We start from the raw sequence: 24755 nt of genomic DNA, 5'->3' as shown, positions 1-24755 counted from the left end.
TCACAGATTATAGGAGTTGTAGCCCAACATCTAGAGTGCACCACAGTGACTACTCCTAATTTAAAGAAATAAAGGCTAGACAGGAGCTTAGCAAAGCTGTAAGTTTCAAATGAAAGATTGCTTTGCAAGGGCACAGCATTAGAAATTACACTACAAGGCACTGAAGTTAAAATATCTCTGTGATTGTTAGTCTACAAACAAAGCCCCTTTGTAGTTTCTCAATCCAGCTGGCGGGCAAGTGCTGGTCACATGAAACCAAAATGGGGAGGTTTCCAGGACTACATTTCAGGCAGAGTGGATGGCTTTGTAGTCAGCGGCTACTGCTAAACACTGACCTGGTTCACGTGTCATGTTAAACAATTGATAAAGTTTACCTATGGTATAAACACAAATGAGCAGCATGCTCGAAAGTCCCCCACTTTGCACCTCCCCTACGCCAGGTGAGGTCACCATGCACCAGGAGCAACAAACCATAAAACCATAGCTCATCATGTTGTCTAAACCCAGGCTCTAAGTTCTGCTCTGAGCCCCATCCAAGTTTCTATCATTGGCTTATAAAATTCTAATATCTTGGGGTCCCAAGGTACACGACAGAGTGCATCAGCCTCACCATTTAGGTCAAGTATAGCCAACATGGTGCCTGTCAAATGTTGGACTACAATTCCCATCATCCCTGATAATGGGCCATGCTTGCTGGGGTTGATGGGAGTTATAGTCCCAGAACATATGGAGGGCACAACAGTGGCTACTCCTAATGTAGCTCATGGGAGGAGGTTCTTCTTAGGACCTTTCTAAGTGGAAATCCCTACGGAAAATGTCCCGGGTTAAGGGCCTTCTTGGTTTTGGGGCCCTCTTTATGGACCTTCCTGCCTCTGGAGGGCCAGTTACTTGGGTGGTTAAGGGAACCTTTAATTTGTAGAATAGTCTGTAGGAAATGTTTTAACGTGCTGTTGTATTAAGGTCAGCGGTGTTTGTTTTGTTTTTAAATGTTCTTCCATTGTGTATTGTATATTATTTGTGAACCACTTCATGATTTTCTAAATTAAGAGCGGCACATAAATGGGCTTAATAAACATATATACAGTCATACCTCATGTTACGTTCACTTCATGTTACGTTCTTTCAGGTTACGTCCCGCGGCAACCCAGAAGTACCGGAAAGGGTTACTTCCGGGTTTTGCCAGTCTCGCATGCGCAGAAGCGCAGAATGACATCACGCACATGTGCAGAAGCAGCAAATTGCAACCCGCGCATGCATAGATGCACCGCTGCAGGTTGCACTCTTTTCATGTTGCGAACAGGCCTATGGAACGGATCCCATTCGTAACCAGAGGTACCACTGTAAACAGATGTTAATGGCTACTTCGGTATCCAGGCTCCAAGAACACTACTCCCCATGCACCTCAGGCATGGCCACTGTTGCTAACCTTACAGGGGAGACACGAAAATAGTAACTCTGGTGTCTTTATGGGGCTTCTTGGCTTCACCTCCAAACGTTGGCTCCCTGGATTGGGGGTATCCATCACTCCAGTCACCTCCAACGATTCCAGGGCATGTTTTCTGGGGAGAACACAGGGAAGCCTCTCCTTACAGCACATATCCCTCCACGGTGGTTCTTGAACTCCCCCTTTTCTTTACTGTTATTTTTCTAAAGCACTGCAAAATTCAGCAGTCAGGTTGCTCACCAGAGCACGATGGTCTGAGCCCATAACACCAATCCCGGCCTGACTGCACTGGGACCAATCTGAAGTGCTGGTTTTCACCTATAAAACCTTATACCTCAAAGACCACCTCTCCCCATATGACCTTGCAATCATCATATGAGGCTCTTCTCTATGTGCCCCTTCCACTCCTAGGGTTGGCAACAGGAGTATGGGCCTTTTCAGTGGTGGCTCTCGGTTGGTGGAATGCTCTCCCCAAGGGATGCTTGCCTGATGGCACTAGAAGAAGAAGAGGAGTTTGGATTTGATATCCCACCTTTCACTCCCCTTCAGGAGTCTCAAAGCGGCTAACATTCTCCTTTCCCTTCCTCCCCCACAACAAACACTCTGTGAGGTGAGTGAGGCTGAGAGACTTCAGAGAAGTGTGACTGGCCCAAGGTCACCCAGCAGCTGCATGTGGAGGAGCGGAGACGCGAACCCGGTTCCCCAGATTACGAGACTACCGCTCTTAACCACTACACCACACTGGCACTACAATTACATAGCTTTAGGTGCCAGGCAAAAAACATTTCTTTTTTGGCAAGCCTTCAGTTCTTAATTAGCTGTGGCCTCCCTGAGCAGGTGGCAAGTTTTACTCCTGCCTTTAAAAAGAAGGTTGTCTTTTAGATTTTTCTTTTCTTTTTCTTTTATGCCAGTTTTAATGTGTGTGTTGCTTTGTTTATATATTGTAGGTCATTTTGAGTTACCTTGGTTAAAAAATGACCAATAAATTTAAATAATAATAATAATAATAATAATAATAATAATAATAATGAAACACTCATGCTCACAGCCTACCCCAGGCTTATGTTTCTCATTTGTGGTTGTACCAACTTGGATTTGCCTGCTCTCTTGCTGCCATGTCACAGATTTTGCCCGATTAATAATGCACACTTCTACCAAGGTCTTGTTTCAATTTTCTGTAGCGTATCAAGCACATATTGCAATGCTGCCAGGGTGCATGTACTTGCTTGTCAACATTTGGCAAGTTGTCCGCTATAAATACTATCGCAGCACATTCTTGAATTTTTGCAAAGGCAAATATAGCTGCACTTGAGGACATTAGCTACGCGGGGCCAGGCACAGCTGGAGGATTCCTTCAAGGACTGCAGTTGGCATGAAGGACGTTTCTTAAGATGAATTATGCAAAATAGTTCCAGACAAAGTCAACGTGCTGCTTATTGTGGTTCTCATTTCAGATGGCTATCTGAGCTCTAAATCATGCTGCTAAGTTCACTGACATTGTGCTTGTGTGAGATGCTGTTCTGTAAGCAACCCTACTAATCGAAGACCCACCCAAATAGAAAGCATTATGAAACTTTCCGTGGAATATGATTGGTTAATAGGCTATGGGTGAGCTAGAGGAGTAGCGGCACTCTCCTTGAGTGAGAATAAAAAGGCTAGTTAGACTCTCTTTTTTCTGTTCACCTGATACACTGATGACACGACAGGAATCAAGAATACAAGAGTCCCACCTGCATTTGGCCAGTGGGAAAGACTTCTGAAAATCTCCATCAGTTGCAGAGATATTGACTTCACTGTGAAATATTTCAGCTTGTCTATTGGGTTAAATAAACTGTGTCTGCAATCTTTTGCATTTCCTTGTTAACAAGGTGCTCTACCTCCCATGCACCAAATTTGCTGTAAATCATCGTGGCTAACCTGTTGCTGAACTACAACACCCAACACCCCTGGCCCTTGGCCATGTTTGCTGGGCCTGATGGGAGCTGAAGTCCAACGCCACCTGGGAGACACAGGTTTGCCACCCCTGCTGCCCAAAGAAGTGTGCTTGTCCCAAAGCATTATTGAATTAAGGTTTTCAGAAAGCACAATAGAAAGCCACACAGGAAAGAGGAACACACAGCTGCAATTCAGCAGTGTTGACTGATGCTTAGAAATGGCAGCTCTCGATATTGCCAAGTGTGGCGTAGTGGTTAAAATGTCGCACTAGGAACTGGGAGACCAGGACTGAACTCCCCACAGAGGAATAAAACCACCTGGGTGATCCTGGGCCACTCATTGTATCTCAGCCTAATCTACCTCACAAGGTTGTTGTGAAAATAAAATGGAGAGTGAGAAGCACATATCCACTTTGAGCTGTTTGGAGGCAAGGTAGAAATGTAAAGATGAATATAAGAACAAATGCTCTGGGCTTCCTGCATTTTTCTTACTTTCCTAACTACAAAGTTCTGCCTATTCAGAAAAGGGAAACCAACATGATCAAGGAGCTGGAAAAAATCCTCTATGAGGAATGATTGCAGCATTTTTATTTATAGAAAAGACAGGCAAGAAACTGCAAAACAGAAGTGTATAAAATTATCCAGGGAGAAAGTGGTTGGAGAAAGGTATTGCTCTCTGCCTCATAGCACTAGAACTGGTGGATATCCAATGAGGTTGAACATTGGAAGATTCAGGACAGGCAAAAGAAAGTCCTCCTTCCTGCAGCACTTAGTTTAACCATGGAATCAGCTCCCACAATAAATAGTGACAGCTGCCAGTTTGGGCAGCTTTGAAAGAGGAATACAGAATACTTGGAGGATGCGGCCAACTATGGCTACTAGCCACAATCGGCATACTTTGCCTCCACAGTCAGAGGCAGTTTGTTTCTAAATGCCAGCTGCTGGAAAAACTAAGGGTGTGGGGAGAGTGTGGCTGCTGCTCCCAGGTCCTGCTTGTGGGTTTCAGGCTGGCTAGCCACTGGGAGAACAGGATGCTGGACTAGATGGGCCACTGGCTTGATTCAACACAGCTCTTCTTATGTTATTATGACAATCTCAAGTCTTTGAAAACAAACCTGTTTACATTTGCTACTCAGCTCAGGGAAAGGTCATTCTCAAACCAGTATGCAGTCTCAATAGTTAATGCTGGCAATCTGATTAGCAGCAAAGCAGTGTTCTCTCACCTAGTGTGTGTGTTAAATGGGAAAATAGCTTGGGGCTCCGTTCTGTACAGGAGGTTTTTGATTTCCAATGCATCTGAAGTGTTGACCAGGAACACTTTCTCTATAAAACATATTAAAGCCCTGCAGGACACAATATGTATGAAAGCTTGCGCTGTGTTCTAGGAATCCTGCCTGGAGAGCGAGGATTTTCACCTGAAGTATCAATAGAAGTTATTAAAGGCTAGATAGAGGTAAGTTGATATATTTCTTTCTGATAAAAACTTTTTATTGCTTTTATCTATCATGTTCCTGGTCCTAAACACTTCAGCTATGAAAGAAACAAGATCACGAATTCACTGAAACAAATAATTCATGGGGAAATTAATTCATGGGAATCCCAAGCTGGAAGAAAGCTATTGCAATTTGGTGCTGCTAGCAGGGCTTCCAGAGGAGAAACTGGTTGGCCACTGTAAAAACAAGATATAGGGCTAGATGGGTCTTTGGCCTGATCCAGCAGGGCTCTTCTTGTGTTATTGACACAGGGATGCCCCTTAAGCTGTCAGACAGAAAACATTCCCCAAAATTTTATGCTCTCACAAGTTACACTAGGTGCAAAAGCAATAAAAGAAATACAATCAGTAAAACCACATTCATGTGAGATACCTAGGTAAATAATACAGAAGCATAGTCATGCTTAAAAACTGACTTTATGCATCACATCTCTCCACCTCTAAAATCCTGACAAAAGTTATGCTTCTTCACCTGTTGCATTTCTTTTGGTCCTAAAGTTCATCGATTCCAATGGTTCTATACTCTAAGTAGGACTAATAACAGATACAACCCATAGCCACTCAAGAGTGTAGCTGTTAGGAACCATTTCTACCCCAAAACAGAGGTAAAAGGGACCCCTGACCATTAGGTCCAGTCGTGACCGACTCTGGGGTTGCAGCGCTCCTCTCGCTTTATTGGCCGAGGGAGCCGGCGTACAGCTTCTGGGTCATGTGGCCAGCAGGACTAACCCGCTTCTGGCGAACAAGAGGAGCACACGGAAACACCGTTTACCTTCCTGCCAGAGTGGTACCTATTTATCTACTTGCACTTTGACGTGCTTTCAAACTGCTAGGTTGGCAGAAGTAGGGACTAAGTGACAGGAGCTCACCCGTCGCGGGGATTCGAGCCTCCAACCTTCTTATCGGCAAGTCCTAGGCTCTGTGGTTTAACCCACAGCGCCACCCGCGCCCCCAAAATAGAGGTGCAGGGATGCAAATTCCCCTTGACTTCTCTCTATCACAAACAAAAGCCATTAGTGGTATATGGAAAAAGCAATCAGCCACCTGAAGGCAGGAAGTTATAAAACTGTTTAATGCAGTCATTTTACAAATGCTGCTTATTCCATTCAACAGGCTTAGGGAAGCTTACAACACAGTACTAAAAATATAAGTATCAACAGAATAAGCCACTGCTCCACACCAAGCAAAGCCTGAATAAAAGCAGCTTGAAATGTCTGGTCTATGTTATAAACCTGTCATTTCACAATATAAAGTGGATGGTTTGGTGCGAATCCAGAATCTAAGAGTCTGTGATTGTTGCCAAGTAAAGTGCAACATATTTTTCCACCCACTGATCCAAAAGTGCTAACACATGAAGCAAAGCAATGAGTAAATGAGTAAGTTGACTTGAGCAGCAACTTGAAGATGGAGTAAAGTCACCTGACAACGTTAGCCAACCTTACCTGTGCCTGTTATCGAGACCTGTGCCTGTTATCCAGACAACCCAAAGACCGCAGACAATTTTATTGATTCTGTTCGGTTTTAACATTTGTTGCGAATGCCACAAGAGCACTACATGAACTGAAAGGCAGGATATAAATATTTAAGCAATAATTTGTTATTTATTTCCTTTCAGACTTTGCCTATACAATACTCATTGGCCCACCACCTGCCTCCTTGATCCGTGCCCGTCTTGGCTGATTAGGGAGTGTCCAGATGTTGTGCAGACCCCCCTGGTTGAAATTATCAATTTGTCCCTTGACACGGGGACATTCCCAGGGGAATTGAAGGAAGCAGTGGTGTGTCCACTCTTAAAAAAAACTTCATTAGATCCCTTAGACCTATCCAATTACCGCCCAGTTTCAAATCTTCCATACCTGGGTAAGGTAATTGAGAGAGCGGTTGCTGAACAGCTTGGTAGGTTTCTGGAGGAAACATCGGCATTAGATCCATTTCAGTCCGGTTTCCGTCCTGGTTTTGGGACGGAGACGGCTCTGGTTGCCCTAACAGATGATCTCCGTAGACAACTGGGTCGAGGCGGGTCAGGACTGCTGATCCTTTTAGATTTGTCAGCAGCCTTTGACATGGTCGATCATGATCTTCTGGACCACCGCCTTGCAGACGTGGGGATACAGGGCATAGCCCGTAACTGGTTGTGCTCTTTTATCTCTGGTCGGGGACAGAGGGTGGCACTAGGGAGGGAAATGTCGTCGCGCCACTCCTTGGTGTGTGGAGTGCCGCAGGGCGCAATTCTCTCCCCGATGCTTTTTAACATCTTTATGCGCCCCCTTGCCCAGATTATCCGGAGCTTTGGGCTGGGCTGTCACCAATATGCTGATGACACTCAGCTCTATCTGCTGATGGATGGCCACACTGACTCGGCCCTGAACACACTGACCAGATGCTTGGAAGCTGTGGCTGGATGGTTTCGTGGGAGCCGATTGAAACTAAATCCTTCGAAGACAGAGGTCCTATGGCTAGGTCGGGATGGCATGGGGATGAGGGACCAACTCCCTTCTCTTGCAGGGGCCCAATTAGTGCCATTGCCTTCCGTTAAGAGTTTGGGTGTAATCCTTGACGCCTCCATTTCCATGGAGGCGCAAGTTACAGCGACAGCCAAGGCGACATTTTTCCACCTTCGCCGCATCAAGCAGTTGGTCCCTTACCTTTCCCGCGCCGACCTGGCCACAGTGATCCATGCGACGGTCATCTCCAGGCTTGACTACTGTAATTCGCTCTATGCGGGGCTGCCCTTGAAGCTGTCCCAGAAACTCCAGCGGGTACAGAATGCTGCAGCGAGGCTCCTCACGGGGTCTCTGCCATGGGAGCATTTTCACCCAGTGCTTTTCAAGCTGCACTGGCTCCCGGTGGAGTACAGGGTCAGATTTAAGGTGCTGCTTTTGACCTTTAAAGCCCTTCACGGCCTAGGACCCTCGTACCTACGGGACCGCCTTTCCTGGTATGCCCCACAGAGAGCCTCAAGGTCCATAAATAACAACACCCTAGTGGTCCCAGGCCCTAAGGAAGTTAGATTGGCTTCAACCAGAGCCAGGGCCTTTTCAACTCTGGCTCCGGCCTGGTGGAACGCTCTGCCTCATGAGACCAGGGCCCTGCAGGATCTGATTTCTTTCCGCAGGGCCTGTAAGACAGAGTTGTTCCGCCTGGTCTTTGGCTTGGAGCCAATTTGATTCCCTCCCTCTCTCTCCCCCCCCCCCCTTCTTTCTTTCTTTCTTTTCCTTCTCCTCCTGCGATGAGGCTACATTTTAATATTTTAATGTTCCATTATTTTAATGTTGTATTTTATTTTTGTTTTTAAGTTGTAATCATTCATCTTGTTTTTATTATTGCTTGTAAGCTGCTCTGAGCCCGGCCTTGGCTGGGGAGGGCGGGGTATAAATAAAAAAAATATTATTATTATTATTTCACAAAAGTAAACTAGAAGCATTCTTCATTCAAGATGTTTTTGGAGAACCACTGCCAACATGCATCTGGGAAGACAATTTTCCTGTTGTATAAGAAGCCTTGCGTTCCCAGCAGCCATCACTGGTGCAACAGGAAACAAACTTGTATTTAAATACTTATATCTGACAAAAGAGTGCCTATTCATCTCACACTAAGCAAGAAGACAGAACAATACCAGAGCTCTTTCCAGCCATTGCAACTTTCTACTAAAGGCCTAGAAGACCATAGTGTAGAAATGACCACAACTCCAAAACATAAAGAAGGCACCAAGTTTCCAAAAGCTGGACCCACAGCTTCCAGCCTAACCTTTCAGATTACAAGAATTCAGAAATTCATACAGCATTAAATTAAGTAGTACAGTTTTACACTGGAAGTCGAAAACGGAATCCATTCCACTTCCAAAACATTCGGAAACCAAAGTGTGGCTTCTGATTGGCTGCAGGAAGCTCCGGAAGTCGTGGCGGACATTTGGCCTCCAAAAATAGTTCGCAAACTGGAACACTCACTTCCGGGTTTGCAGAGTTCGGGAGCCAAAACATTCAAGAACGAAGCTGTTTGAAAACCAAGGTACGACTGTACTCATTAGCAAATTAGGTTAAACTAAACCTAATCAATAATTGAAAGCAGTTCTCTTCTTAGGCAAGAAATTAGCATGGCAAAAGTATTACCTGTGGAACCTTCTATTCTTATCAGAGAGAGAACTATCACTACCATCTGAATTTCATGGTCTTTGTCTCCATTGTTTATAACCCATTTTTCCTCTGTGTGCATCTGACCAAGTGAGCTTTCACCCAAAAAGCTTTATGCCACAGATCTCTTGTAAGCCTGTTTTTTCAAAAACAAAAAATACCCTTTCTCTGGAAATTGAGCACAAAGATATTGCTAACTATTTGCTCCCATCTTCCCCTGTTCTCACTGTATCCTCCCCCTTTTTCTTGTATTTGTTTTGTTAACCTGCCACTCCCCTCCCTTCCCTGTTTTCCCAGCTGCTGAAGCTTAGACCATAAACTCCTGCATGCAGGAACTAGTTTCTTCTTGTTACTGTTATTGCAAAGTGCCTTCACCTGAAGCGCTAAAAACACCAGGAATTTTCAGGATGATCCCTCCACTAACACAACTGGTACTCTGACTGCAGCTACTAATTCAGCAGACAAGAGACCTACATTGAAGGCATGTTTTACAGTGTGGTGGGACACACTACCACATGCTGCTTGTAGAAACTGCACTACTCCATCTTTCATTTGTCACAATTCAGACAGTAGCTGAGCATGCAGGCAAACAAACGCAGCGTTAACACAATTTCCCAAAAGGTATAGGAGCCTGCCTTATACTACATCAGATCACCTAGCTCAGTCCTGTCAATACTGACAGCAACTCTTGTTTCAGTCAGGGATCATTCTCAGACCTACCTGGAGATGCTACTGGGGACTGAGCCTTGGACCTTTTGCCTGCAAAGCACATGCTCTAACAGTGAGCTGCCTACAAACCTTCCCCTATTATAGAAGGCAGCTTTATATGGAGTAAGGTCATTGGCCCACATAGCTTCGCACTGCCTACATTGAGTGGCAGCAGCTCTCCCAAGATTTCAGAAAGGGAGCTTCTCCTAGCCCTACCTGGTGGTAACAGGGATTGAAGCTGGGACATTCTGCATGTAAAGCAGGTGCTCTACCATTGAGCTATGGCCATTGATTCCTGCATTGCAGCGGGTTGAAATAGATGACCCTTGGGGTCCCTTCCAACTCTACAATTCTAGGATTCTATGAGTCAGATACATTGGTCCATCTAGGTCAGTACTGTCTGCACTGACCGGCAGTGACTCTCCGGGATTTTAGACAGGAGTCTCTCCTAGTCCTACCTACACAGGCCAGGGATTGAACCTGGGACTTTTTGCATGCAATTCAGATGCTCTGCCATCGAACTAAGGATCACAGATACACTCTGGGTGGCAGGTTGTTGCTCGTGAGTTTTTGGGTGTGGGAGCATCAGAAGTATTCGGAAATCAACTGAGTTATTGTAGCAGCTGCACAGCACCCATGTCACACGACCAAGACCCCCTCTCTCGAGTGCTATACAGTAGACAGTCAGCGTTCCGGTATTACTATAAGTAACGGGCCACGTCGACTTCTCCTACCCCCTAGTCTGCGGCAGCGCAATACTCGCGCCCCCCCACAAGCGCCTGCACCCCCTCCCTTCATCAACTACCACACTGCCCCTAAAGTTCGCGCACTCACAAACGTTAGCAAAGGAATGCCCGGGCAAAAAAAGTGTACCACGGTACCTGTAGTAGCTGAGCAGCCCGTTGCTAAGCACGAACCAGCGGCGCTGGTAGCCCTTCAGGTAGTTGGTCCACTTGAAGAGCCAGCCTTTGTACGTGTCGGGCCCGGGGCCGGCCGAGGTCGGGGTGGTCGCGGGGGTGGAGGGCAAGGGCCCCTCGAGGGTGGTGGCGCCGGCCAGGCTCATGGCGACGAGGAGGGCGGGGGGCGGAGGAGGGCGGCGAGGGGGCTGCTTGCAGGCCAAGCAAGGGACGGCGCTGAGCAGGGAGACCAGCCCGCGGGTGCCGGCGCTGCACAGCGGCGCGGCTGCCTTCCCCATAGGCGACGCCGCCGCCGCCGCTGAGGCTGCGCCCGGCCGCTCCTCCTCCTGGCTGCTTCGCCTCAGCGCCGCCGCCAGGGCTAGCGAGGGGGCGGGGCCGCGCGACACGTGACGGCGGCAGGCCGCGCCCCTCCGCTCCTGGCCATGTGACGCCCCACCCCACCTGAGGGAGCGGCGTGACGCGGCCGCTACGACAGCGGCGCCCCGCGTTCTGTTCTTTCCCCTCTCCTACGGCTAGGGCGCCGAACGGCTCCCGGATCACGTGCGCCTCGTCTGAGAGGCTCGTCGGGCTGCCGGAGGGTCGGAGATCTCGCGGGAGTTGTGTGGAAGGCGGAGGGCGGGGAATAGAAGGGGCGGGGCCGGCAAGGGGCCAATCAAGGAATAGGGATGCGGACGCCGCTTGATTAGAATAAAAAAAGGCGGGAAGCTGCGCGAGGCTCAACGGTTAGCTGTCCAGGTGGAGGCGCCGGCGGCCGTTTTGCCACGCTGTTACCTCAGGTGACAGGGCGGCAAAAGCTTCGTCTGGCGACGTGGCCGGGACGACGCAAGGGAAAGCTTATACCAAAATATTTTTTCCGTTATATGTCATTTATTACACATTTATATATAAAGAGCCCTAAATCCAGTCAGTTTTAAACAAAACAGTCGCTGCCTTCAGGGTTACAATCTAGAAAAGGGAAAACGAACGCACCGGGGAGCAAGCTTAAGAAAGTATGTTTTGATAAAAAATATAAATGGTGTTTGTATGAATATATAAGTTTTAAAAGGCAGAAATATTAATGCATCACACATGAGAAGTACTTAAAATAGTTATAATCAAAGAATTAAGTAATAAATGTTTTAAACAATTACTGTACATTCTAAGAGCGCACATCAAATATTTGAAAAATGGAAGCATTCACTTCTGAGTTTTCGGCGTTTGAAAGCCGAAACGTTTGACTTCAGAAGCAGCGTTTCAACACATGAAACACACATCTAAACTGTGCTAAACTGTCACTCCATCCAGACGACACCTGACTCTGCATTTTCTCACACAGTTTTACAATTCTGCAAAACAGAGGTGTGGTGAAACGTGTATGTGGACATCTGCCACTACAGATGTTGTTGGGGGATCTCATCAGAGAATCCTTTGCTAAGGCTGCATCCTACGGGTCAGGTAGCACAATGTACCTGGAGCTGTCCATGGTCCTGACTGCTGATCCCCAGAGAATGCCATGGCCGAGTCAGCAGGCTTGCCCTGCCCTGACTTGTTATATCTGGGCTTGTTGTTGTTTAGTCGTTTAGCCATGTCCGACTCTTTTTGACCCCATGGACCCTAGACAGAATCTTAAAAAGCAAAGACATCACCTTGCCAACAAAGGTCTGTATAGCTAAAGCTATGGTTTTCCCAGTAGTGATGTTTGGAAGTAAGAGCTGGACCATCAAGAAGGCTGATCGCCGAAGAATTGATGCTTTTGAATTATGGTGCTGGAGGAGACTCTTGAGAGTCCCATGGGCTGCAAGAAGATCAAACGTATCCATTCTTAAGGAAATCAGCCCTGAGTGCTCACTGGAAGGACAGATCCTGAAGCTGAGACTCCAATACTTTGGCCACCTCATGAGAACAGAAGGCTCCCTGGAAAAGAACCTGAGGTTGGGAAAGATGGAGGGCACAAGGAGAAGGGGACGACAGACGAAGAGATGGTTGGATAGTGTTCTCGAAGCTACCAGCATGATTTTGACCAAACTGCGGGAGGCAGTGGAAGACAGGAGTGCCTGGCGTGCTCTGGTCCATGGGGTCACAAAGAGCCGGACACGACTAAATGACTAAACAACAACAAGCCCAGACATAACAAGTCAGGGCAGGGCAAGCTTGCTGACTTGGCCATGGCATTCTCACTTCCACCTGAATCCGTCCAACTCAGCCTGCCTCACCCCTTGTGAGCCCCAAGTCCCAGCTACAGAATTGATGCTGGAACTGAAGGCCGGTTGGAAGAAACAGCTGCAGGAGGGGTCACTGTTGTTTACAGTAAGGGGACAAGGTGGAAAGGAGATTGGCGCAGTGCAAATGTGCCAGCAAAGCCCATCCAGCCTGGGTGTCTTTAATAGAGGATTAGACAGATTCATAGAGGATAAGCCTATTAACAGCTACTAGCCACAATGACTATAGTCTGCCTCCATGGTCGGACGCAGTAATGCTTCTGAGTATCCGCTGCTGGAAGCCACAGGAGAGGACAGGGCTCCTGTGATTGGGTCCTACTTGACTGTGAGAACAGGGCGCAAGAAGATCAAACGTATCCATTCTTAAGATCAGCCCTGAGTGCTCACTGGAAGGACAGATCATGAAGCTGAGGCTCCAATACTTTGGCCACCTCATGAGAAGAGAAGACTCCCTGGAAAAGACCCTGATGTTGGGAAAGATGGAGGGCACAAGGAGAAGGGGACGACAGAGGACGAGATGGTTGGACAGTGTTCTCGAAGCTACCAGCATGAGTCTGACCAAACTGCGGGAGGCAGTGGAAGACAGGAGTGCCTGGCGTGCTCTGGTCCATGGGGTCACAAAGTCGGACGCGACTAAATGACTAAACAACAACAACTTCTGTCTCCTTCAGCGTGTGCTATGCACAACCTTGGCTGCAATGCAGATAGAACTGGTGTTTGGGAATGGGGGTGTTGTGTAGTGCCATGCAAATTTTGCCAGCCAGCTGCATACCAGAACACCAACCTGCAGAAAAGCACCCCACAGACCCAGCATGTTCCATTTCAATGCACTTTCCAAATGCATCTTATTTTGGAAACATCTGATCGATCTGGACAAGCTGGATCAAATACCTCCCCCCCCCATGGCCACAGGCTCACCATAGGCAAGTCACTATTTCTCTCTCAGCCTTAGTCAATCAACTACAGTGGTACCTCTGGTTACGTACTTAATTCGTTCCGGAGGTCCGTTCCTAACCTGAAACTGTTCTTAACCTGAAGCACCACTTTAGCTAATGGGGCATCCGACTGCTGTCACGCCACTGCCGCGTGATTTCTGTTCTCATCCTGAAGCAAAGTTCTTAACCCAAGGTATTATTTCTGGGTTAGCAGAGTCTGTAACCTGAAGCATATGTAACCCGAGGTACCACTGTATCTGTAAACAGGGAATAACAGGCTGTAGAGAACCAAAAGACCGGGACAGTCCAAGACATTATGCCGCTTGAGGCAGAGCAGCTTGGTGCCCCCTCCCACCCCAAATCAAGTTGCAAAGTGTCCAAGGCCGAACTGAGGTATTTTAGCACCTGAGGCAAAAAAATCCAAACCAACCCACAAGCACCTTTCCCCCTTCCTGTCAGTAAGAATACAATAATAATAAATGGGTCAACAGCTAACAATTTGCTATTTTTCCATAACACCCAAAATCTGCTGCTGCATTTTGCCTAATGGTAAGGCTGGACCTGCAAAAAAAATGTAAAGCCCTCTGAACATCAAAAAAATCCAATTAAAGGCCTACAACAGAAACATTTGTGCCACATGGATGCTGTGAAGGCCTTGTATTAACTTTAATTCCATTATCCTAATGAGACAAGCCAGCAGGAAACCCTACGGGGCAGTGGGGGACGGACGGACGCATGGGTCTTTTTCATGATGATTTTCTGTGCCAAGTGGAACCATGAAGCCACTCCTCTAGCTCATGGTCACTCACGTTACCTAAGCCTGTTTTGCTGTGGCAGGTTCACATTTTTCCATCCTGTGACATCCTTGACCTTTGTTAGCTCTGGCAGTGCAAAGGTTGAGGTGTGGGCTTTGAGCCAGGCCCTCTGGTCAATCTTCTCCAGCATTCTCTGGTAGTGGCCATATTCCTTCTTCCAGCGGTTCATTTTCTTCTGCTGGTCATGCACAAACTTCTTCATCATCTGGTCAAAGAGATTGCCCATCTTCCTTTTGCTTTCTTCAATGTGCTTGAGCTTTAAGAAATCGGAAGCAACTGTTAGCAAAGTCACTTAAATAAACACAGACAAATGTCCAGAGAGAAAAGTCTTAATAACACTCTAAGCAAGCTGAACCAAACCGGTGCATAATCTGAGGATTAAGGAACAGAGAGGTTCTGTCTTTCTCCATCCATGGAAGAGAGACCTATAACCAAACATACAGAAGGAAAAGCCCTACAAATTACTCAGCCAATCAGAGCTTGTGTGTGAAATTCATGCCACTCTACCTGGTCAGAAGCGGGTTTGTTGTGCTTGAACACAAAATCCAGTTGTGTAACCTAGGGGTGCATTCAGAAGTGCATGTCACTGGATAATGTCATTAACTGCCCTGCCGCCGCCGCCCTTTCCACATGTGTGTGCTTCTATTTCCCCCATGAAAAGAGCGGGGGGGGGGACATATGCCAGTATACTACCCCAATTTTCATTGCTTTACTCCCACAATTTTCCAGGTAAACTGGGGTCTGCAAACACATTTTCGGGGGCTCAAAAACATAGAAACAAAATGCCCAATATGCACTGTATTCCATTAGTTTTCCAGAAGTGGCTTTTGCGTTGTATGAAAGCTCAAATATAATGCTGAAATTAACAGGGAAGCGCTGGGGAAATGGGATAAACCGCTGTGCGAATGCAGCCAAAGTATTCCTGGTTCGGGAGCCATGTGGAGCTCTTTCCACCTCCACAACTCTGCTCATTCCTGTGGATGGAGTTGATTTGCAAGGACATTGTGTGCACAGAGCGCCTTCTTTCTCCATTGACACAAAGAATGTCTTCTTCCTCCATTGACACAAAGGGAGCTTCTTGAACATAAAAGAGATAGAGGTATACAAACAAGTTCCCGGATACACAATAGCTATTTGGCTCACCAGCCTAAAGAAACATTCTCTTGCATTTGAAATGTAACACAAGCAGGAGGGCTCAGGTAAGGAGGTTCAGTAGCGAGATGTACCTTGATATCGTGCACTCTCTGGACACTGATGTTGTCACGAATGATCACCTTAGAAAGATGACTCTTGGGTAAAAACCTCTTTAAAACGGCTTCACTGCCACTGAGTAAACTGCATGGGAGAAAGGTGCCTGGTTAGAACCGCATTTGCTACTGCCTCCCTCTAAAATTAAGGAAGCCTGTTGTGTAAATACCACCAATTTAGGAATATCTGCCTAGCACTTTTTTATTTCATACATTTATATACCTCAGGGAGCTCGAGTAATACAAATGGTTCTCCTTAATCCCGATTTTACCATCACCACAACCCTGTGAGGTAGGTTAGGCTGAGAGACAGCGACTGGCCTGCGGTCACCCAGTGAGCTTCATTGTGGCTGAGTGAGGATTCGAACCCTGGTCTCCCAGGTCATAGTCTGGCACAATAACCATTACACCACACTGTCTCTTCACACTGTTGTATTCTAGGAGCTAGGAGGAGGCTGAACCACATGCAAGTTAATTTTCCATGAGCCATTTTCTCCTGCTCGCTGGATGAAGGCTGAAATATTACGTTATGGAAGATTTGAGTGTGTTTTTATCTTTTTCCTGCAACACTGATATAGCTGTCTTCTTATTTTTGTAAGTCTCTTTGGGGGGGGGGGGAATAAAATAAACATTTTAAGATTTAAATAAACAAGGCAGTCCCTGGTTCGAACCTTGCCTTTCTAACCTCGTGACCTAAAGAAAAGTCAGGCCTTCTTTTTTCTTTCTTAGTCTCAGGCCCTCTGCAATATCTGAACGATATTTATACTGATATACATTGCATGCTTATTGTAAGGATTTCAAGAGCATATGCTAAATGCTTTGAAAGTGCCCAGTATATAGGGTGTTGGGAGATCTGTTTCTGGGTCACTAGTTTTTTGTTTTAACCAATAGGATCTGTTATACGCACGACAGAGAATATTATTTTTTACATGCACATAATATAAATCTTTATGTTTGTGGAAAGACAAAAAAACCCCAACCCTCTTTCCTCTTCTTTCAACGAAAAAACTCTCAGAGAAGCTGAGCCACAGGGCTGCCTTGCAACCCCTAAAGGAGACACAAGCAAGCTTTATATTTAAACAATCTTTATATTTGAGGAACAACAGATAAACCCTTCTTCCCCTCCTGAAGCAAAATAACTCTGCAAATGCTCAGAGGCATGTCACTGGGGGCTGTCTTGCTACCCCTGAGCATGGCATGCAATTCATGCAGACCCAAAGGGGGGAAACGCAACAAAGCCTCTTCCCTCTTCTGTCAGGGAACGGCAGAACTCTGCACATGTTCAAGGGCCCTTCATCGGGACTGTGCAATATTTACATTTGCGAAAGAGGGACCCCCCCCAAAAAAAAAACCGTATTTTCCCCTTTCGGGGAGGAAAAGAACTCTGCACATGTTCAGAGGCAAAACGGGGCAAACTCCTGATTGAGAGGGGAGGGTGTCACGAGTGAAGCCCCTCCCGTACCTCCCTGTGCCCCAAAAAAGTATTTTCCCCTTTCGGGGAGGAAAAGAACTCTGCACATGTTCAGAGGCAAAACGGGGCAAACTCCTGATTGAGAGGGGAGGGTGTCACGAGTGAAGCCCCTCCCCTACCTCCCTGTGCCCTGGGGGGGGGCTTGCCCCGCTCCCCCCATCCATCCATCTACCCCCTTTACCTGAAAAGCACCAGCACTTGGCCGCCGACGTGGGGCTGGAAGAAAGTGACCACGGCCGGCGGGGCGTCCTCGGGCTTCCCCGCCTCCATGGCGCCTCCCCTGACCGGGGACTGGACCGGACTGCGCTGAGCCATGGCTGGGCAATGCCTCTCCGCTGGAGGGAGCGGAGGTCACAATGGGATCGGGCGTTCAGAGTTGCCCTGGAAACCGGCCCCGGGGCTTGGAAGGGCTCAATGCCTTCTCGTTGCCGCCGCTGCTTCTGAAGCAGGAGGAGGAGGAAGACGAGGGGGCACCGCAGGAAGTGTCTGGGGTGGGCGGTGGGTAAGGAGAGCTCCCCGTAGCCAGGTCGAGAAGGGGTTTCGGTGGGGCGAGTGGGGCGCGCAGGAAGCGCTGCGCAAGAATCCAGCCCCAAAGTCAGGGAAGGATGGGGGGCGGGGAGAACCTCCATGTCCAAAGGCAGTCTATAGTGGTACCTCGGGTTAAGTACTTAATTCGTTCCGGAGGTCCGTTCTTAACCTGAAACTGTTCTTAACCTGAAGCACCACTTTAGCTAATGGGGCCTCCTGCTGCCGCCGCGCCGCCAGACCACAATTTCTGTTCTCATCCTGAAGCAAAGTTCTTAACCCGAAGTACTATTTCTGGGTTAAAGAGTCTGTAGCCTGAAGCTTATGTAACCTGAAGCGTCTGTAACCTGAGGTACCACTGTATCTCTGAATGGCAATAACAACGTAAGGAGAGCCTGCTGGATCCTGCCATCTAGACCAGCATCCTCTTCTCACAGTGGCCAACCTGAGGCCTGAGTGGGAAGCAGGACCTGAGCCCAAGAGTACAGTGGTACCTCGGGTTACATACGCTTCAGGTTACAGACTCCACTAACCCAGAAAAAGTACCTTGGGTTAAGAACTTTGCTTCAGGATAAGAACAGAAATCGCATGGTGGCAGCTGGAGTCCCCATTAGCTAAAGTGGTGCTTCAGGTTAAGAACAGACCTCCAGAACAAATTAAGTTCTTAACCCGAGGTACCACTGTACTCTCCCACGGGTTTTCCAGAAGCTTTTCTGCCTCTGGCTGTGGAGGCACAGCAGAGCTATTGTGGCTAGTAGCCATCAACAGCCCTCTCCCCCATGAATTTGTTTGATCCTCTTCAAAAGCCATCCAGGTCGGTGCCCGCCCCTGCCTCCTGCAGCAGGGAGTTCCATAGTTTGTGCTGTGTGAAGAAGTCCTTTCTGTGTAGAAAAAGAATAGAGATATCTAGTGGCGTAGCGTGGGTTGTCAGCACCCGGGGCAAGGCAAGTAATTTGCACCCCCTAACCCGTGGATTTGCGCCCCCTAACCCGTGGATTTGCACCCCCTAACCCCCAGGTGTTGCGCCCGGTGCGGCCGGCCCCCCGCACCCCCCACGCTACGCCACTGGAGATATCAGTTATGAGATTTGAATGTAATAGGGAAAGTGAGAAATGTATACGAAGAGATTAGATTGGAAAATTTTCAAGCAGGATTGATGGAAGTCAAAAAATTGTATAAGGTGTAAAAGTATGTTTAATTACTGTTGGAAATGATATGTCAAAAAACATATATATATATATATATATATATATATATATATATATATATATGTCCTTTCTGAACCTTTTCCAACTCTACAATGCCCTTTTTGATGGGAGACGACCAGAATTGTACACGGTATCCTAAATATGGGACGCAGGTGGTGCTGTGGATTAAACCACTGAGCCTCTTGGGCTTGCCGATCAGAAGGTCGGCGGTTCAAATCCCTGCGACAGGGTGAGCTCCTGTTGCTTGGTCCTTGCTCCTGCCCACCTAGCAGTTCAAAAGCATGTCAAAGTGCAAGTAGATAAACAGGTACTGCTCCGGTGGGAAGGTAAACGCCGTTTCCGTACACTGCTCTGGTTCGCCAGAAGCGGCTTAGTCCTGCTGGCTACATGACCCAGAAGCTGTACACCGGCTCCCTTGGCCAATAAAGTGAGATGAGTGCCGCACGCCCAGAGTCGGCCACGACTGGACCTAATGGTCAGGGGTCCCTTTACCTTTACCTATCCTAAATATGGTCGCATCCAAGATTTGTATATTGGCATTATGACATGGGCAGTTTTGTTTTCAATTCCTTTCCCAATGTTCCCTAGCGTGGGATCTGCCTTTTTCAAAGCTACCATATACTGTATTGGGTTGACATCTTCATCCAGTTATCTGCTGTAACTCCAAAGTGTTGCTCCTAGGCTGAATCAAACCAGAGGAGGATTTAGAGGAGAGGGACCAGTTCACCCGCACTGGGCGCCTAGCCAAGAGCGTGCTGTAGGAGCCCCTGCAACAGTGACTTAGAATGGAAGACGAGAGGCGGGAGGGCGCTGAATTTTGGCATTGCACAGGGCACTGCTAAAATTTGGAAAAGCCCCAAGTCCACCATTGTTCAGACCTGATGATAATATATGTGGCCCTTCACTCAGTTTGGAGAGGGTCCCTTTGCAGGCCTTTGCAATCTATCTATCTATCTATCTATCTATCTATCTATCTATCTATCTATCTTTTAAGAACCCTGCTGAGCAGTTCAGCAAATTTGGCCATCTCATTGCTCTGGCATATCAGTTTCTGAGCCTTGACAGGATTTGGAGAAGGGTTGTAGCTCAGTAGCATACCACCAGCTCAGCCCCTTGCATCTCCAGGTGGGTTTGCAAAGATCCTTGCCAGGAACCCTGGAGAAGGGGAGCAGAAGGGCCATTTAGCCTGGAACCTCGAACTCAAAATGAGTCTTTAAACTCTGACACTTAATTCACAGAAACAGAGAATCACAGAATGCTGATTTCTAGGTAGTGAAGAAGGCTCCTGCTGCAAATTTGCATGTGCTGATTTATACACATAGATGCACAAATGTACAGGTCTGAGCAAATTCAAAGATGGCGAGGGTAATCAAAATAACAACCATGCTTTTAAAGGGTTGCATCCAACTGGGATGCAGTTCACGAGAATTTGTGCTTGCGGTGCTAGTGAGGTGGTCATAAATAATCCTGCTTTTGCATCTTCAGCAGCTTTGGGGTGGTCTCACTGTTTCATTTTCCAAGGGGTGCATATCCTGCAAGTTACTGCTGGTAACTTTTCATACAACAAATGTTCCAAGTCATTAGCCTTCCCTCCCTCCCACTTTTACTTGTACTATGCACTATACATTTAAAGCAGTATTGTTCCACTTTAAATACCGTATTTTTTGCTCTATAAGACTCACTTTTCCCCTCCTAAAAAGTAAGGGGAAATGTGTGTGCGTCTTATGGAGTGAATGCAGCTGCGCAGCTATCCCAGAAGCCAGGAACAGTAAGAGGGATCGCTGCTTTCGCTGCGCAGCGATCCCTCTTGCTATTCTGGCTTCTGGTATTCAAAATATTTTTTTTCTTATTTTCCTCCTGCAAAAACTAGGTGCGTCTTATGGTCTGGTGCGTCTTATAGAGTGAAAAATATGGTAGGCATCATGGCTCCAACCACCCAAGAATCCTGGGAACTGTGGTTTGTTAAGGGTGCAGAGCTAGGGCTGGCTACAAAGAACTTCATTTGAAATAGCTCCAAGTTTTCAATGTCTTTTTCTCCTTTTAGACATTATTGAAAGACTATGATGTTCAAGAAGCAAACGACTTCCTGAATCAGTGTGTCTGGGGGCCACGATAGATGCCGGTGGTGTTTGGCCAGGAATATATACAGGTACAGGCAAAGTGGGCTCACAAAGTGCTGCTGTTTTGCCTGGTAACTTTGGCAAAATTTGCAAGATTTTTATATAACGGCATATATCCCTCTAGAGTGGGACTCCGACCTCCATCAGTCCTCAGCCAGCAGGGCTAATTGCCAGGGTTGATGGGAGTTGTAGTCCAACAATATTTGGAAATCTGCAGGTTCCTCCAGCCCTGTTCCCTGCAAGGGAAACCAGAAAAATTGGCAGGTATTTTTTAATTCTTCGGTGCCTTCACATCTTTAATTCTAACGCTTTACGAATAATTTCCAGCATTGAGCAATAGCCAGTACTATTTTTCTAGGAAATGAGGTGGTAGGAGCTCACCAATAATTTCTCCCTTGTTCTCTTAGAATGGTGATGATGCCTACCTGGGAGGTAAAAAAACCCCAAAAACCCTGGCGATAGCCACTGCTGGATATTGCACATTCAGTTTGCCTTTTTCCTCATTGTCTATTTTTTCTAAAATTTATTTATACTTTTCAGATTTATACATTTCACTGATTTTACAATCCTTTTGACATTTCAAAACTTGACTTCCTTCCCCCTCTTTCTGCAGTTCCTTAAATTTATTTTTAATATCTTCTGCATATCCAAATTAACTTAATTTGCTCATATATTCATCTTCTTTAAATATACAGTGGTACCTTGGTTCTCGAACGTAATCCATTCCGGGAGTCCGCTCAACTCCCAAAACCGTTCAAAAACCAAGGCGCGGCTTCCAATTGGCTGCAGGAGCTTCCTGCACTCATTCGGAAGTCACGGAAGCCGTGTTCGGACATTCGGCTTCCAAAAAATGTTCACAAACCGGAACACTCACTTCCGGGTTTGCGGCATTTGAGAGCTGATTTGTTCGGGAGCCAAATCATTTGAGTACCAAGGTACCACTGTATACTCTTATGAAACTGCAGGTTAGTACGATAATCCTGCCAGTGTTTTTATCTGTTTACAATGTATCTGTAAATATTCAATAAACCATTTCCATTCTTTTATACAAAGCTTGTTATCTTGATTTCTTACTCTAGGTCAGTTTTGCCATTGCTGCTTATTCCGTAAGTTTTTGCGTCCATTCTTCCTTTGCTGGGACTTCTTCTTTCCATTTTTGGGCAAGTAACATTCTTGCCGCTGTAGTCGCATACATGAATAAGTTTCTATACAATTTAGATAGTTCTGTCCCTATAATTCCCAAGAGCAAAGTTTCTGGTTCCTTTTTCCTCGTTGTCTAACCGGAAGCCTCATTTGCCTCCCTAAAGCATAGCGAGCAAGAATGATGCTTCCTGTCGTAGCTGATGTCTAAAGTTCGCCTTGATGAATGCAGTGTTTGGAACCATCCCTATCATACTCAGGCACCCGTCTGTCTACGGCCTTTCCCGGATCACAAACAGCCTGTTCCTCAGTAATGGCGAGGCCGCCAACAACAAACTCTTCCTCTACGCCAACCAGATCACCACAGTTATCAACGTTTCGGTGGAGGTGGTCAACACTTACTTCCCAGACATTTACTACATCCACGTCCCCATAACAGACTGCCCCTCATCCCGCCTTTTGGACTTCTTTGACCCCGTAGCCGATAAGATCCGCGCTGTGGAATCAAACCAAGGCCGGACGCTAGTGCACTGCGCTGCGGGCGTCAGCCGCTCTGCTGCTCTTTGCATCGCCTACCTGATGAAGTACCACTCAATGTCTCTGGCAAACGCCCATGCCTGGGTCAAGTGCTGCCGGCCCATCGTCCGGCCCAACAACGGCTTTTGGCAGCAGCTCATCCAGTACGAGCAGAAACTCTTCGGGAAAACCAGCGTCAAGATGGTCCAGTCCCCGCTGGGGGTGATTCCTGACATCTACGAAAATGAAGTCAGGGTCATGATAGCCTTGTGACAATTACAGAACTCGCGCCCTCCGGGAGAAGGGGGCTCAGCGGAGCTTAACGAACCCCGACGCTATCTTTACTAAGTGTGAAATTTTGCCCAGCTCTCACCAGTGCAGAGCCCTATTGCCTGATGAAGAAGAAGGGGGTGGGATTGTCGATAAGGGGATGCTCTGTGTGTATGCGTGTGCCTTTTTCTTTTCTATACATAAAAGCGACAAAAAATTGAAAAAACAAGCAAACCGTAGGCAAGCTCAGTTTGTGACTCCTTTGTGTCTCGTTCCAAAATAACAAAGCCTTCAGTGAAGAGGGAGAGCTTTTCCTTTGGGAAACACCCAATGTTGCAGCAAAGCAGGACTGTAGTGCCTAGGGTTACCAGACCACAAAGGTGCCAACTTTAGGGGGCCGGCGTCCCTTGCCCCCCACCCAGTAATTTTTTCTGAAGGATGCAGGTGGCTCTGTGGTCTAAACCACTGAGCCTCTTGGGCTTCCTGATCAGAAGGTTGGTGGTTCGAATCCCCGCAATGGAGTGAGCTCCTGTTGCTCTGTCCCAGCTCCTCCCAACCTAGCAGTTCAAAAGCACACCAGTGCAAGTAGATAAATAGGTACCGCTGTGGCGGGAAGGTAAACAGTGTTTCCGTGTGCTCTGTTTTCCGTCACGGTGTCCTGTTGTGCCAGAAGCGGTTTAGTCCTGCAGCCCACATGACCCAGAAAGCTGTCTGTGGACAAACGCCGACTCCCTCGGCCTGAAAGTGAGATGAGTGCTGCAACCCCATAGCTGCCTTTCACTGCACTTAACCGTCCAGGGGTCCTTTACCTTTATCTTTATCCACATTAAAAAATGACCATAATAGTTGTTGTTGTTAAATTTATTGCCTTCCCTTCACTGGCAGGTCCCAGGGTGGGTTAAAGGTAAAGGTAAAGGGACCTCTGACCGTTAAGTCCAGTTGCGGACAACTCTGGGGTTGCAGCACTCATCTTGCTTTACTGGCCGAGGGAGCCGGCGTTTGTCCACAGACAGCTTCCGGGTCATGTGGCCAGCATGACTAAGCCGCTTCTGGTGAACCAGAGCAGTGCATGGAAACGCTGTTTACCTTCCCGCCTGAGCGGTACCTATTTATCTACTTGCACTTTGACGTGCTTTTGAACTGCTAGGTTGGCAGGAGCAGGGACCGAGCAACAGGAGCTCACCCCGTCGCAGGGATTCGAACTGCCGACTTTCTGATTGGCAAGTCTTAGGCTCTGTGGTTTAACCCACAGCGCCATCCGCGTCCCTTTTTCAGTGTTTACTGAAAGCTGAAGAATGAAGGTGCCAGGCACACTTCTGTGGGGCACAAATGTATTGCAGCATGAAAACAGAAGAATACCCTTAACAGCCACAATAAGCTTGGGCAGCACATCTTAGTCTATGAGATACCTAGGGGAAAACACAATTCTCTAACTGGCATTGAAAAGATCTTTTTTACCTTTCATTTTCTTCTGGGGGCATAGCACCCTCAATATTCTCCTGCCCCCCTTCCTGCTTCACTCCCTCCCTCAGTCTGCTGCCTCCCCCCAGCCGGCCACCATCCTCTGTTTGTGACTTGCCTCCCAGAGGAGCAAGGGGGCACATGTGAGTGTGCAGCATGTCTGTCCCCTGCCTGGCTGTCCATCCCTCCTTTACCCACTTCCTTCCTTCCTTGCTTGATCTGTG

General features: G+C 47.3%; 3 protein-coding genes across 5 annotated transcripts in view; 1 reads left to right on the top strand and 2 right to left on the bottom strand.

The window, feature by feature from the left end:
* The window catches only part of OSBP2 (oxysterol binding protein 2), a 159597-nt gene extending 148368 nt beyond the window's left edge, over positions 1 to 11229 (bottom strand). For both annotated transcript variants that reach the window (XM_083717116.1, XM_083717119.1), the window contains exon 1: positions 10590 to 11229. In XM_083717116.1, the coding sequence (XP_083573242.1) occupies positions 10590 to 10903 (314 nt within the window). In that variant the 5' untranslated portion in view covers positions 10904 to 11229. The remainder of the gene's footprint in view (positions 1 to 10589) is intronic.
* A 3171-nt stretch (positions 11230 to 14400) lies between these two features.
* Positions 14401 to 17635, bottom strand: LOC310834241 (uncharacterized protein C5orf52 homolog). Its single transcript, XM_083717787.1, has 3 exons — positions 17473 to 17635; positions 15800 to 15908; positions 14401 to 14829 (listed from the first exon to the last, which is right to left on the bottom strand). The coding sequence occupies exons 1-3, from the start codon at positions 17604 to 17606 to the stop codon at positions 14569 to 14571; spliced, it is 504 nt and encodes a 167-aa protein (XP_083573913.1). The 5' UTR covers positions 17607 to 17635; the 3' UTR covers positions 14401 to 14568.
* Positions 17636 to 17726: 91 nt separating this feature from the next.
* DUSP18 (dual specificity phosphatase 18) lies at positions 17727 to 23309 on the top strand. Of its 2 annotated transcripts, none has more exons than XM_083717777.1 (3): positions 17727 to 17789; positions 21069 to 21173; positions 22452 to 23309. In XM_083717777.1, the coding sequence occupies exon 3, from the start codon at positions 22507 to 22509 to the stop codon at positions 23071 to 23073; it is 567 nt and encodes a 188-aa protein (XP_083573903.1). In that variant the 5' UTR covers positions 17727 to 17789; positions 21069 to 21173; positions 22452 to 22506; the 3' UTR covers positions 23074 to 23309. The 2 variants fall into 2 exon arrangements, with proteins under 2 accessions (XP_083573903.1, XP_083573902.1); XM_083717776.1 differs by having other exon boundaries at positions 17727 to 17793.
* Positions 23310 to 24755: the final 1446 nt, after the last annotated feature.

The sequence above is a fragment of the Podarcis gaigeae genome (assembly GCF_964106915.1).
Source record: "Podarcis gaigeae genome assembly, chromosome: 16".
In the NCBI taxonomy this organism is placed as follows: domain Eukaryota; kingdom Metazoa; phylum Chordata; class Lepidosauria; order Squamata; family Lacertidae; genus Podarcis; species Podarcis gaigeae.
The sequence above is the reverse complement of the archived record's forward strand: the minus strand, read 5'-3'. Positions and strand labels throughout refer to the sequence as shown.

Excerpts from the sequence above, each read along its gene's own strand:
- LOC310834241 (XM_083717787.1), bottom strand. The coding sequence starts at position 17,606 with ATGGCTCAGCGCAGTCCGGTCCAGTCCCCGGTCAGGGGAGGCGCCATG. Across the intron at positions 15,909-17,472 it reads CAAGTGCTGGTGCTTTTCAG|TTTACTCAGTGGCAGTGAAG; the intron begins GTAAAGGGGGTA and ends TCTCCCATGCAG. Across the intron at positions 14,830-15,799 it reads AGAGAGTGCACGATATCAAG|CTCAAGCACATTGAAGAAAG; the intron begins GTACATCTCGCT and ends GATTTCTTAAAG.
- DUSP18 (XM_083717777.1), top strand. The coding sequence starts at position 22,507 with ATGAATGCAGTGTTTGGAACCATCCCTATCATACTCAGGCACCCGTCT.